Genomic DNA, 15,834 nt, shown 5'->3' on the forward strand with positions numbered 1-15,834 from the left:
CATCATCCCTACTCTACAAAGTTCTCCCCTAAACCATATCCACAAACACCACATCCAAACCACCCTTAAACCCATCCAGGGATGGTGACTCAACCACCTCCCTGGGCAGCCTATTCCAGTGTCTAGCTACTCTTTTTGTGAAAAAAAATTTCCTGAAGTCCAGTCTAAACCTCCCCTGTTGCAGCTTGAAGCCATTCCCTCTTGTTCTGTTGCTAATTACCTGTGAGAAGAGACCAGCACCAACTTCTCTACAATGATCTTCCAAGGAGTTGCAGAGACTGATGAGGTCTCCCCCCTCAGCCTCCTCTTCCTCAAACTAAACATTCCCAGCTCCTTCAAGTGTTCTTCATAAGATTTTTTCCTCTAGGCCCTTCACGAGCTTTTTTGCCCTCCTCTGTACTCACTCCAGTATCTTGGCATCTCTCTTGAATTGAGGTGCCCAAAACTGGGACACAACACTCCAGGTGTGGCCTCACCAGTGCTGAGTACAGGGGGACAATCACCTCTCTGCTTCTGCTGGTCACACTATTTCTAATACAGGCCAGGATGCCATTGACTTTCTTGGCCACTTGGGCACACTGCTGGCTCATGTTCAGCCTCTTGTCAGTTAGAACCCCCCAGGTCCTTTTCTGCCACTTTCCAGCCACACTTCCCCCTTGTTGAAGCCCAGACCATTAACGTCAGCCCAATGATCTAATCTATCCAAGTCTCTCTGTAGGGCCTCCCAACCCTCATGCAGATCAAGACTCCTGCCCAGTTTGATGTCATCTGCAAACTTACTGAAAATACACTCTGTGTCCTTATCGAGATCATCAATAAAGAGGTTAAACAGAAATGGCCCCAACACTGAGCCCTGAGGAACACCACTTGTGACTGGCCACCAGCTGGATCTGTAGTGTAACATGCTTGAAGAAGCATGTGGCTGTGGTTTCACACGGAGCCATCATGTTGTTTAAGCTGACCCATCTTCCTTACCTTGCATCTGCCTGTCCAATTTCCCACCATCTCCAAAAAAAACAACAAAAAATTCTGCTGAAGAACAATCTGTGAAGATATGTGGTGATTCAGATCAAGAAAAAATCCTAAATATAATTCTTCCTACTCCTTTCCTTGCAAAACCACTACCATTCACCTCAGCCCATGGAAAGACTGTCTGGGAACAAGAACGGGCAGGAAAATATCTGTAAGCAAATCATAGAACTGTGCTGCTGCTCAAGAAGCTCTGGAAGTAAGGTAGAAAGCGGGAACAAGAATACCAAAGGGAACCAGCTGAACTCTTTATCCACAGAATGTGCCCGATGTTCCACCAAACTGAGACTGATACAGGATGATAATCTTCCATTTCTGTGATCCTGATAGCCTTGAATACTTCGAAGCAAATTCCTTTCAAATGCACAACCACAGAAGAATTGAGTAGGCACTGTACAGAAGATTACTTGCTTAATGATTACTACAGAAAATATTTTTTTTCCCAGTTCAGCTGACCTGTTTTGGAGCTCCTCAATATTGTCACTGTATTGGATGGACTCCAGTAGCTCTTATATTGGAGTCAGATTGAAGCTCAGGCTTGGCAAGGCTGCTTATGGTGATCATAAACACCACCAGCAACAGCACTACCATTTACAGAGAAAACACACTCTGTTAAAAAACTGTGATAAAAATATTTTTTTATGTATACCTTTAGCTGGAGTAGAAGTGTTCATGGTAGAAGTCCTGTTACTGACACCAGAAGAAACAAGCTTGTCAGGTCCACACTAAAAAGTAAAAGACAAGATTACTAGTAATGTTATCACTGTTCCAGAGAAAGAGCTTGATATAAAAGTGAAACAACTCCTGAAATTCATTCTTCCCAACAACACCCCCCTTCTATACACATTATTCACTATTGCTGTGGCCTTAGGCAAAAGCCTAAGTAATCCCAGTGTCTCTGTCAAGAGAAGCAAACAAACAAAGAAGAACAAATTGTTGTTGAAAAAAGATCTCCTTGTGCTAACTAAGTTAAAAAAAAAATAAAATCAAACATTTCTAAGATGTGATGCCCAGGAAAGACTTTCAGAAACAAACATGCAATCAAGAATATTTTCTCAAAATCTTCTCTCAGAACCAGACAAATATACATGTACACAAACACAAGTTAACTGAAGTAGAAAAAGCCACAAGATACATACCCAAAAGCAAGAATAAACATTAGAGATAAGAACATATCAAACACTTAAGTAAATGGGTTAATGTAGTGTATCCTTCACAGAAATGACTTACGCTACATGATGAAAACTGACATCTAAGTAAAGGAATAAGTATAAATTACAGTTGTTTTTAAAACAATGCATCTGTGAACAGAAATAGAAAAAGTTATTAATTATTTAAGTTATTCTGAAATGCCTAGCTAATTCAATCAAACTTCTTTTTAGGGAAAAACTAATATCCATAGTCAAATAATGTATGTCTACAGCAAAATTCAATGCAGAATTCAATGATTTCTAACTGCCTTCCCAAATGTTACACCAGTTCCTCTACAGAATAAGGTTATATGAATGTACAAATCAAGCTCCAAGTAAAAAACTTGTGTATTTCTGGGACATACATTCCTGAGGCATTCCATATTGGTTTTGACCTTGTGAAACAGACTGCAGGACTACAGGATACAGGGATACACACAAGGTCAGAAAACATTTGCAGACAAGGTTTTGTCTGCTTACATAATACATGTCTATTAATCTCATTATTTTCAGTAACTGTAGTGACCATTTTGACAAATGCCAAGCTGTTTTTCATGGTATGGTAAGTCAGAAAGCCACACATCTCCCTTCCTCACAATACTAACACAATCTTCAAAATATTTACCAAGAACAAAACCTCAAAAAAGAAGATCGTATCACTCAGGCTCAAAGTAAACTGGTAATGGTTTCACCTTCATAAAATACACATTTCAAAGTTTTATGGTGTCACAGTTTATGTTGTGACAGATTAAATGCATTAATCAGCACACATTAACTGGGTGGGTTTTTTTTATTATTCCCTCTGTAGAAGAGTGATTATTAATTAAAAGAACACTGAAGTGCAGTGTTCTGTGGAACACTGCAGAAAAGTGCTTCTCACTACTTCCCCCTTCCTTGCTGAACAGAGTAGTCTGTACCATAAGGTCAGACTTACAGGCCTGCATCACTCTAATTGCTTGGGTGAAGTTAGCTCTGTAGGCCGAGGTACATTTCACCACTGCTTGACACCTCAGCAGCACTCGTTCATCTGACAAGAAGTAGTAAGAAGTTACTCACATCTTAATTTCACACTTTCTCTTCTGCATTGGTTTCCAGATCTTTATACAAGATCTATATACAAGACTATAACAGCCATAGTTAAGACTACAAGTGCTCCCAACAATACAACAATGGGAAACCAAGAAGGCAGAACAAAACATTAGCATCTGTACCCCAACCAGAGAGTACATCTTAACCATGTGCTTCAGCTGCAGTGGATACACTGTGAGCAGTCTCAAGTACTTCCGTGTTGATGAAGCACTTGGATTTGTATCACCAGGTGAATGTCTTAGGCACCCTAATCATTTTCTGATTTGTGTCTACAAGCCTGGCTAGTTCTGGAGGATGCTATTCTGTGAGTCCTTCAAGAAACAAGTAGCTGCCATTTATACTCCTAACCAAGGTCTTTGTTTACTTGTGTGGTCTGTGCTGCCTGGTCATCTTCATGGTTGACAATCTGTTTCCCATTGGGCTCTTCGATTTGCAATACAGGCATTGTCATGTTGGCCCTTAGCACTGAGGTCTTCTCACATCCCTTGTGCTTCTTCCCCACAAGTTAGCCATTCCCAGTAGCTTTCCTCATTTCTGCGAATTCTTCCTTCCAGTGTGTGAGCCAGTCCCAAAGGGCAACGGGAACTCCCCAAGCATCCTCATAAAGGCATAACCTATGCCACTTCCTCTGTAATGTTACATCAGTTTGGCTTCTACCACAGAGAGCTTCCGCTTGCCTCTGGCAACCCCCTTAATGACTTGTACCTTTCCACTCAGTGTAAAGGGGAATAGGATGCATTAAACCCAAGTCCACCAAGGCTTGATCTTTTCTGGTTCCCAAAATGGGAAAAAATCCCCACATTATTAAAATGTTCCTTTTTATACAAAGGCACTGTTGATTTTTCAGTTATTATAAGCTGTCCATTACTACTATCCTAATATTACAATAAAAAAGCAATTTGATTACTAAATGCATTACACTTGACATGCTTCTCTCTTAATGATTATATCCTGCAAGACAACCCGAGAGACATTGCTAGGCTCAAAGATGGAAGGCTACATACAGAAGCCAAATTTTGCCTGTTCCAGCTTCTGTGGTAGTGTTTATATGTACTAGAAAGTGAGTTTGCTATCCCAGGTTTACTGGTTTACTTGGTCATCCCAAGGTAATCCTCTTTCTCCCCTTCTGGAAGTTACACTGCAATTACCTTCACAAATTTAAGAGCGAAGCTCAGTGTTTTTCACATCCAAGAATCTACTTCAGCCTTTGCTTACAAGGGCTTCAAATACATATATAGACTTAGGCTGGACAGTTTAATTTGCATGAAGAGCTATTAAACAACATTTTAAATTATGAAAAGCACCATTCCCATTTTTTCTAGCATGGAAAATAACAACAATTCATCAAAAAGTAAGAAATTATATTCCTGAGCCATCTACCTTTTCAGCTGAAAGTATTTACAAACATTAAGAACTGACTGTTTTCAGATATCTGCATGGCTATCCTAGTAAGTTAAAATACCACGTAAAATGGTCAGCATGGTAGCTTGAGCTCAGAGAAAGTTCTATGCAGACTACCAACACAGGGTATTTCATAGCCTTTAATGCTCCCTGACAAAGATCCCTGACATTTTAAATACAAATGTCAGCTCTCAAGGTGTTCTAAAACTGTAAGTATCATACAGTACACACCTCTGCTTTATAAAACGATACAGACATAGAATTCTCCACCATTTAAGGTCTGCAAATTTGTCTAAGAGAAGGAGCAGAAGAACAAAAGTACACTATTACACAGAACTGTTTTTCCTTTTGTTTTCTCTTCTGTAAGGTAATTGGTAATTTGCCTTTTATTAGTAATTTGCCTTTTATTCTGCACCTTGTGACGAAGGCATGACAAAACCAATCTGCATGACAATTTAGTAAAGCACATCATTACCACTGCTTTCCTTTCCCAATCCTGACAACTACACAGGGAGGCAGGTCAACATTAAACTTTCATTTTACATTTTGCTGCCTTTAAGAGAATGACAGATAGAAACTTTCCTGTTTCCCACAGGGTTTGGAACTATGGTTTGTATAAAGAGTAAACTAAGGACAGCTTAATTCTTATCAATGTGCCAGGGTGGAATTCAGCAGGCCACTATTACTAACCAATAGAACAAAGAAAAACTATCATTATCTGGACTTGTCACAGAGCAGCATGTGAGGGACCAGCCCTCAGGACCTGCACTTTCGGGAAGTGGTGTTGAAACCCAATTGTCACCCCTTGAACAAAGTCTTGTTTGCATCCCAAAAGGCCTGCCTGAGAGGATGGAGACAACGCTGATGGCCTGCATATGGCCGATATACATCATTGAGATAATGACAAGGATGAGGGGGCAGAGGTTCACTCTAGCTGCTCAGGCTTTATGACTCAATCTTACACCTCCTTGATAACAAGGAAATTAGGCCTATAAACCCGGGGGCTGCAATGGCGGCTTTTGGGAACCTCACTGACACCAACCCTCCCCCATTGGCTGGCCCAACCCAGGACTGGTGATTTGCTGTTATCTATCTCTAACTTTTCTTCTCCTTTTTTCTCTCTTCCTTCCTTCATAAATCATTAAGTAATGCAAGGCCTAACCACGATTTTTTCTCAGGACATGCAGCTTGAACACGTATGTATTGTACTCTTGTGATCTAAATGTCAGCCCTTACCATCATGCAGCCTAAGATAATAATTAAAGTATCAGTATTCCTTCTTCAGCTTTAATTAAACCTAATATTCAAATACAGACATGGGGTGTTGTTTCACCTTAATCTGATCAAGGGGTATTGGATGGTCGAGCATTTGCTCTGACAGTGACATGTTAATCGTTCTTCCTGGGATAGCTAGGTTTGAGACAAAGGTTGGATCCAGATGCACCTTGGCTCCTTTCTGAGAAGGAGTTTAGAAAACAAGGGGGTCCAATCTGAAGCTTCCTGGGTTGTCCTAACCGGGTCTTGACACAGCATCAAACAGTCTCAGGAACTGACCTGATTCTTCGTATCACTATTAGATAATGTGTTTGGGATGCAAGACCACACACAGGGAACCAAACAATCGAAAAACCTATCAAACCGAAGGAGTCTCAAAATTAAGTGTCAGAGTAAACAGACCAGTGTTTAATACAGGTTGTTCTCCCCTGACAGGTTGTGTTTATACAAATGCTGCACTGCAGCATTTGCATTTTAAGACTACTTTATTAGTAAATTTGACTTTGGAAAATTTAGTAATTTGCACAAAACGCCAGTGGGACAGACATATCACCAAAGGCGTTTTCTACACTTCTTATTCAAGTGACACTTTGCACACTTACTCAGCTTTAAATAAATTTGTCTTGCACGTCCCTGTTGTTATGTTTCCCAGGTACTAAAGCAGCGGTAGCCCCCAAATATCAGCTCATGACACAACTTCATACTTAAAAGCAATTAAACCAACACTCATTTAATTTCTCAAATTCCTTGAGATGCATTCCCACTTAGAGAGAAGAACACCTTTGTTACTGCAGCAAAACAAAAAGCTTTCAGGTTTGTACCCTAGGAGAACCTAAATGAGCATTGCCAATATCAAAGACACTTGCCTCTCCTTAAGTATATTACAGTCTGTGAATAAGCATAATAAAATGCAAGGTCCAAATATTGCTTCACTGAGTTTGCACAAATGTGAGTGAAAAAGAGAAGTGAAAATTACAAATTACACCACTCCCGCATCAAAGAAGTTTACACTTCAGTGAGGACATGGTGTAGAATTGTAGAACAAACTACTCACAGGAGTCACCAGCCGAAGTTGGCATAAGCCGCATGTAACTATTGGTCTGTTTGCTGTTCATGTAAACCAAACAATAACATACAGTCTTTTATAACTACATGTCTTTTATTACTGAAGAGAAAAAAAGAATCAGTAATGCTAAGTCTGCATCCAGATGTACAGACATCTTTGTAATTCCAGCTGTCACATTTAAGACTTACTACTTCAGAATTTAAAATAAGATACACCATTACCCAGTGTATCAAATCTGCAGTTTGATGCAGAAAGTCCAAAACACATATCATGACCTGACTGGTCAGAACAGTGAAACATCATCTACTTTGCATTTATGCTAGATAAAAGGCAAGAACTAAAGAAACAATATTTTTCCTCTTGAAATTGCTTATGTCCCATCAATGTGCAATGTTAAGATGCCAGGAAGTAAGTAGCTTATAAGAGACATTGCAGACTTCTTATACCAATCATGCCTTTCTAAAAATTCACTATAAGAGGTCTGTTTCTCTCTTCTAGGTCCTCTCATGTCCAGGCTGCTCAGCTGAATTGCAACACTGGCAGAGGCTGCAGTGGAGGAAAGAGAGCAAAGTAGTAAAATACAGTACCATCAGCAAAACCAACCCTGAGAATGTGATTATCAAGAGTGGTAAAATTAGCATGACTAGTTAAGTTTTAAAATTAACATAAAACATGCATTTTCATTCTTAAAGTATGAAATAACTCCACTTAGTACGAAGGCTGTACTTTAATCCTAAAGGACAGGAATCCATATACAATTTTGAATGTTTCAGATACCAAGCAGGCATCCACAGCACAGAATCAGTGCTTCCTTTGAAACTGCATCAAAAAGAACATGGCAGCTTTTCATTGTAGTGTCATCATCAACTTAGGATTTCCGATAATATAATTTTCTGATAGTTCAAACACAAAATTTACTAGCAATAGATATTAATGTCTGTACTTCCTTACATACACAAACTTTAAAATTTTCCTCATGAATTAACACAGGTTTTTTCTTTTAAGAGGAAGTTACTTCAATATATTCCTTTCAAATATAATCCTTTTACAAAGAATTAACAGGACACTCAACACAATCCTTACTAAAAATCTTCATGCTAATTTTGAATAAGCAATTGAATGTGTGAGCATGTCTGTAAATACACCCAATACAGAATGAAGCCCCATGAGAAGATACTTTGCCTTACACTTAAGGTTTTTCTTGAAGTCACAAATGTATCTGTACAATGTTATATTGTGATAGTTTTGTGCCATTTTATGCTTAACTATGCACAAGTCACAAGATGCTTACATGATTTAAATGTCCAGTAATGAAAATAAACCAACAGTAAGCTGTCTCTTTTGAATTTGGCCAGAAGAAAATTTATATAGCCTTTCAGTGTAATCCAGTTTGTAATTTGTTGTTATTAAACATTAAAATTGAGAAAGAAATACGGCTAAGAGAAACAGAGCAAAACCATGAAGCTTATGACTATCATTATGATAGCAGCAAAAAACAGGCAGGATTTTAACAGAAGTAGTAAAAAGTATATGTGAAAGGCTCTATATAGATTCCTACCTTTAAACCAACTACTATGAAATTTGCAATAGCACTGCATGAAAAAAAAATGAAGACAGAAAATGAAAGAAGTTAACAAATTATTGCAAAGGTAACGGTAAATAGCTTAAAGGAACAAAGGAAAACATTGTTATAAAAGTGATGAGCTGTAGTAAAAGTGATGAACCTACTAGGATCACAACAGCCAATTAACAAAATTTCTGCAAAATTTCTATAGGAAACACACACTTTTTACCATTGATTTTTAATCCTAGTTCCTTCTGAAAACAGAACAACACAAAACAAGATTCCAGGATTATCAGTAGCCCAACCTTGTGGCATAAAAGACATGTACTTTAGTTACTTCCATTTCTGTTGTACTGCAGAAGTAAATATACATAACTTAGTTTAAGAAAATAATATAAAATAATGGTGATGTGCATCACAAATTATGTATTACTTCAATAAGTTTGTCCTAATAGATGAAAGATTTGGACTAAGATCAACAATAGAGTATAACACTTGTATTCACAAGCTGACTTTTCAATTACGACTGTATTTTCTAGGAAAGTAGTGTTGTATGCAGGAAAAACATCGTCAAACCTATGATGCCCATGCTTCCTGTCCTTTTTGGGTCTCATCTGTGTTTTGTTTCCTTCCCCCTTCCTTAGCAATATTTCTTACCAATTTCTCATTGCATGACACTTTCTTATGCAGTGGTCTTTGTTCCTCTCCCTCATCTGCTGGAACAATCAATAATATAACTAGCCAGTGTAAGAATCATCTCTTATATTAAAGCTTCAGCATTAATACACCAATTACATAAATTAGGACAAAGTCATAATCTCAGACTGTCTGGAGACTGAGGAGACAGCACAGCATTAGTATATCCCTATTTTAGCTTACATTCTCCCCTGCATCCAGAAAGCCTACATCTTTTCTTTAAATGAATGATCCATCTTGTTGGTGGACAAGCCCTTCTCTTCTGTTATTCCCACTCCCAAGTCTCACCAGTCACATAAAATGAATTTTTGCCTTCAATATTACTTCACAACAATCCAGCCTCTAACAGTCTGCATTTCTCCAACTCTGAACAGAAATCACACGTTAGCTGGCAACAAAATAATTTTCCCTTATGAAAGTATATTGTGATTTAACAGTAATAGTAAAATAATTTTGCTGTTTAGCAAGACTTCTTTAGTTTTCATCCCACCCTTTTGCTTACAAACATACAACCAACTAGTGGAGAAACAAGATTTGGAGAAGAAAAACCTATAAAGCAAATAAGACTTCTGAATTTTACTAATATTTAAACCCATGCATTTTTGTTTATAAAATCCTAATAACTAAATGACCTACCACCTTTAGGTTGTCTACAGTTTTACATCAGATTGCTTTGGTTAAACATCAGGTTATTAACACTTATTATTCTAGAACAGTTTTAATATAGCCTTTGGATTGCATGTTTTGAGAACTCAGGATCCTGCTGAGACATAGCTTTTTTCTTGTTGTGTGTTATGAGTTCCTGTCCCTATCTTTCAAGGTACAAACTGAAACAGCAACTAGTACTATGATAAACAGCTCCTCCAAAGGAACACTGATCACAACATGCCAGGCTATGCTTGTCACAAGCAGGCTCTAAAAACATCAACTTTGTACACAAAACTGATAAACCCTATGGGTCCAAAATGAAGTTCATGAAAAAAATAATTTCATAATTAAACATACTCTCATTTCTTCATGATTCTACATTAAAGATGATTTATGTTATTACTGTCCAGTCTTCAGCCCTATAGAGAGCAACTGTTACACAGCAAGAACAAGTAGCAAAGGCATCAGGGAAACATAGCACAGACTGAATGATTTTGCACTTACAGAGAAGTCCCGTTAGTTAGTGTGTGTGTATATATATATATATATATATATGTACACATATGTTTATCAGGAATTTTCCTTTAAACACTACCTTAGCTCATGCATTAAGTTGACCTGTAAGACAGGACAATATATGTAGTTCTACCATTCATACCTTCACTCACACTTTGGTAACCCATAACTATAAATACTTGGTTGCCTGGAAGAGGAAGACCAAGAGGAAAGAACTAAATTTAAAAACCAAAACAGCTCAAGAGACTGTGGATGTCTGCAGTTTGTAGATCTTCTGAAACTGATCAGTTTTACATAGAAATCAATCTTTTCTGTACCGCTTCCCAGTTTTATTACACAGAAACAAGTTTGCTAGCATTAACAAAAAAAAAAAAAAAGGAAAAATTAAAAAATCACTTACTTTTGAGTTGAAGAAGTTTCCTCCACAAAAATCAAGTTTTGCACTACACCTTCCCCCATATCTAAGGTCTTGCACTGTGCAATGAGTAACTTTACAAAAAATCATTACAGATTTGAAACTGACTATGTTTTGGGAAAGGCCAAACAACCAAAACAAGGGGGAAGGACCAGACATGAAGCTAAAGTAATTTTACTGGTAACACCAGATCAGAACAAACAGCTTGTCTGTATATGTGGAGTAAGAAAAAGAAATAAAGAGACTACAGAATAGAAACAAGTGAACTGACAAATCAGAAAGAGTCAGAAAATTAATGCACTACAGTGAATAGTAAAATGAGAAAATGAACAACGAAAAAACCCACATAAATGGAACCAGAAATAAAATCCTAATCAAGCCAAGCAAAGCTAGGTAGGAAAAGAAGGCCTAATAAACCCAAGAGGGATTATGTGTAATTTACAAATTAAACTAAGTCACCCGGCAATGTTACAAGTCAGTAAAATACTTCGATGCTGTATTCATTTAATTTGCAGTGGTCTTTGGCATCACTGTGGCAACATCCATTTCATGCTTGACTGCCAAACAGTATTTTAAGTGCTTCTAGCGTAGAAAATGTTATAGTTAAAATGCTGAAGGCATATAGAATCATTTAGGCTGGAAAAGACCTTTAAGATATGGGAGTCTGCATCCCATAAAGAGTTGAAGTGTAGTTTACACGCTCAAATGCAGCCCTTGAAGCATGCTGTCACTCTGGACAAGTACAAAACCATGCTTTGAATCCTCCCTTTAAAAAATATTTGTTGCAGTCTAGGAACTACCTAGTAAGCAAGAACCTTAACTCGAAGCAATAGTCTTCACCAAATCACTGCAAGGCTCAGTGCAACAGATTGCAGTGGCCTGCTCTGTGTTACACACTGAGGTTACTTCATGACCCTCTCACATGCCACTTCACGTGTAGCTACCATGCCACCTAAAGAAAAGGGTTACTAGTCCTTGATTTCTTCTATATGATCTGATCCCAAACCAGAAAATATGGTAAGATTTCATTTCTGCCTACACAAGAACTGGTTTTGGATCATCCTTATTCCCCTGATTAATGCAACCCACCTCCTGAGAAATAGCAATACTTTGTGTAAATGGTAATAACCTCGTAAGGAGTAGTGATCACACCATGGACTTGTGTGAAGTATGCACGCTTGAACACAGTGCAAGTATGAAAACATTTTGATTCCTTTGCTTCAGATAGTCACTTTTGAGAAAGAATTATTTGTCTTCTTGACTTTAAATGCCACTATGATACACCATGGCTTTTAATGAGTAAGAACGGCATCAAGTTACATTACTTGTAGCACGGTACAATTAAGAAAGTTAATTGTCTTTGCAATGGTTAGGCTATTGAATCCCATGAGCTTTCACTCCCATGGCTTCCTAGCCAGTTTAAACTGATTTATGGCTGCAGCAAGCAGAGGCAGTCACACCATTCCCCCCACGGGTCCCCCTGCAGTCAGTAACAACTGCAAGGCAGCGTGGTACCAGGATAACTTCCTGTGCAGTTCACACAGGACAACTGCTACACCACTCGGGAAGCGCAGACACGTTCTGCCGACAGTCCAGAGTTTGAACAGCTTTAGCTAACAGTGAGACAGCAAGAACAGGGAAGGGTGGTATCAACAAGAACAGTCAAAATACTTATTTCCTTCTCACTTACTCACACTGCAGCGGTGTCAAAAATGCTGCCTCTTAATCCACAGTAGAAGCCACAACCACAGACCTGAAGAGACAGGCTCTATTTTCACATGCTGAAATGTGGGGAGGAGGGGGAGAAGAGTCTGTCAAATCCAGTCTTCCATAGAGATTATGCAGCACAAAATGAAAAGGACAAACGACCCACAATTGTTAACAGGTGAAAAATCAAAAGGGAGAGTGTGATTCCATGCAACACTTAATGAGTGCAAAAGAATTAAGAACTGTACCTTGAAACAGTGGCTGCAGGCATACTTTTATTACATGACTAACTCTCATCCTCAAATTTTGACCCAGTGTTTAATCAGGATATCCTTAAAAATAACATCAACCTAAACACACTTGTGCCTAGAACTTAACACTTCCAGAGGTGTTTCAGCCAGTACAGGATTAGTTCAGCAGAAAACATGATAAAATACTCCCTGGTAGGACCTAGCATACTTAACTGCTGAAATCCGCCCCCCCCCGAGTACCTAAACAGAACATTTGTCTTAAGTACACACCAAATCAAACTAGCAGTCATTTGACAACTGGTAAGGAAACCATGAGAATGACTTTTATTTTGCTATTTTCGTATTTCTGATTGTGTCAGATGATTCCCATTTCTGATTATATCAAACAAGCTTGTTCAGTGAACAGCAAGCTCACAAGAAGAGATAATTTCATTCATGCTAAGACTCCATTACATATTTTTGACAAGCATATAACTCAAAGTGGGTTAGAAACAGACACTGATGAAGGAACTACATGCAGGATAATGTAAACTATGTAATTCTATTCTATGTTGAATACAAACCTGAAAAAGGCTAGTGAGCCAGAAAACTAAGGATAATAATATGCAAGTGGTTGATGTCTCCTTAGAAGCCTTGCTAACGCTGAAGGTTTAATCTGGTACTAGAGTGGCTGAACTAAACTTGCAAAAATAAATTCAGTTGTTTAATTTACTGCTGTTCCTGGTTTTTTCCTCTTGGTAACCCCCCAAGGAAACCACTAACCTCAGTTCAAGAAAAATACACATCTGTAGAGATATTGGGGCTGCCTGTATCAGTCATCAAATCATTATAATCTGTACGATTACTAACGTTTTTGTATTTAATCAGTTCAACTTGAATCACACTTTCCTCTAGATGCTGTAATTTTAAATAAAGACCGAATCTCTTTGCCAAAAAAGTGACATTTTTACAACCTTTTGTAGAATCTTCCTAATAAAAGTTGTTTCTCCGAGGGCATTCTTACCCTCACTAAATACCAGTTTTGGACCTAAATTAGCCTCAGTATCCCACAGAAATAAATTAATCTCTGTATTAAACTTCCATATTAGTGCCAATGAAGCGTAGTTTTCCTCTTCCTACTCTGAAGACCATTTAACAGAAAAATTACAAACATTCACAAGCTGGTTTATGAAAAGTTTTAGCTTGTTTTACTTTAAGCTTTTCATGCTAGGACAGTTTTAACCAATCATGGTCTTAACAAACTAGCATTTTCAGATAACAGTTCAGAGATCCTCCAGTCAAGTCCAATTCTCAGAAAGTACTTAGCAACTTCTTACAAAAAAAGAACATCCCCAAACCATCCCCAAAAAGCCTTCCTGAATCATCTAACAACTCAGTGCATACTCAAACTTGCAGTTATCATCAACCATCTGTATTGTTACTGAAACATTTAAAAAGCAATACTTCAGAAAATTTCTCAGAACACACTCAGCTGATTCACCTTCAATGCATCTTACTGTCTGACAAGCAAGCTTATTAGGAAGGTTCTACTTAGTGATGTTAGATTTGAACAGCTTGAGAACTACATACATTTTGCTTATACTATTTCTACTCAAAACTTGAATGAATGGTGACCTTATGTTATCTTTAGTATCAGCACTTCAGGGCAGTACACCAACCAATGCATGCCTCTTTTTCCCTCCTCTCTCAGCTGAAATAATAAAACCTTTATAAAACTAAAAAGCAGTTTGCAAAAGAAACCCATCATAGTAGTTGAAAGAGAACAGGGAGACCACAGGAACCATACAATCAGCTCAGACACCCACTCTACAAGGTAAGAAAAAAACCCCACAAACTGTATTCTCAAATTAATTAAAAGAAAAAGTGCAAGTTCCTCCTAAGCACATTTGACAGACTAAAATAAACAAATAAGTAATAATACAAAAATTCTCACTCCAGTGAAAACTTAATTTTCTTTTGAATTTTCCAAAAAGCAGTTTCAAAGCAAATGTGAAAAATGCTGATCGTAACTAAATTACTGATTACATTTATGAATGAAGTTCTCTGAAAAGATACTTCTTAACACTATTTGCTTTTATTCATACAAGCGTGATCTTGTCAATCAGTCTCCCTATTCAGGCTTCCACTGCCACAGTGCTAAAAGATGTCATAAAAGTTTGGGCTGCACTGCTTTGAGGCACCAGAAAGGAAGAAGTTCTCTTAACTTATGCTTCAGAACTCCTAGGTTTCAAGAACAGCTAAGCTTTTACAGGTCACTGAGGCACAGGATGCACTTTATATTAAAAATACTTGTGTCTCTGCATGAAGTTACAAACACTGTCTTTATTGATCATTTCCATTTTCATGTATGTGTACTGTTACAGTGAAAAAAATAAAAGAAACTGTACTTTACTGACATTGGGCATAGTGAGTTTCCTGGAACAGCTGAATTTCCCACCACCGTCAGACTTGCCAGGCTGTGGATTTCAAACTGCCCACAGGCAAAGGAAAAAACACCAGCAATCATGTTTGCCCTTACAGAGAGGGAAGTTCTCAGTACACATCGTGAACTCGGTTTTATTGCTTAGTTTCAAGTTAAGAAACTGTACCAAGACACGTGAGGGAGTGAGTGCCCATCACACTGCCCAGGCAGCGGGACCACAGTGTTTCCAACCTGCTGTAAATCACCCTCCGAGGACCAGGTCCCGTATCAACCTTATCACTGCAACAACTCACCATGCACTTCAGGCCTTCAGCGCGGTCTATAAAAACGCGCCTAGGACTGCACAAACAACCGTTCTGATTATTGATTAACCTTGCAGAAGAGCTGTCAGCCAGTCCAGCTGCACAGACGCGCTCCCGCCCGGCTGCAGGCACAGAAGTGGAGTTACCACATGAAACCGCCGCCTCCGAAAGCTCCTTGCGACCCTCACTCACCGTCAAGAAAACGGCGCTCCAAAAGGCTCTTCAACCCGTCTGAAGAGGTGACTCTACAACCAGGTGAGACC

At 38.4% G+C, this 15,834-nt stretch overlaps 1 protein-coding gene across 3 annotated transcripts in view; it reads right to left on the reverse strand.

Moving 5' to 3' along the window:
• Positions 1-2,429, reverse strand: part of PTBP3 (polypyrimidine tract binding protein 3) — a 27,436-nt gene extending 25,007 nt beyond the window's left edge. The window contains exons 1-2 of one of the 3 annotated variants that reach the window (XM_010005458.1): positions 2,381-2,429; positions 1,679-1,753 (exon numbers count right to left, since the gene is read on the reverse strand). In XM_010005458.1, the coding sequence (XP_010003760.1) occupies positions 1,679-1,753; positions 2,381-2,429 (124 nt within the window). Of the gene's footprint in view, positions 1-1,667; positions 1,754-2,380 lie in introns of those variants that run through there. The other 2 variants (XM_010005460.1, XM_010005459.1) reach the window with 2 other exon arrangements.
• Between the last annotated feature and the right edge of the window lie 13,405 nt (positions 2,430-15,834).

The sequence above is a fragment of the Chaetura pelagica genome, unplaced genomic scaffold (genome assembly GCF_000747805.2).
Source record: "Chaetura pelagica isolate M959 unplaced genomic scaffold, ChaPel_1.0 scaffold349, whole genome shotgun sequence".
In the NCBI taxonomy this organism is placed as follows: domain Eukaryota; kingdom Metazoa; phylum Chordata; class Aves; order Apodiformes; family Apodidae; genus Chaetura; species Chaetura pelagica.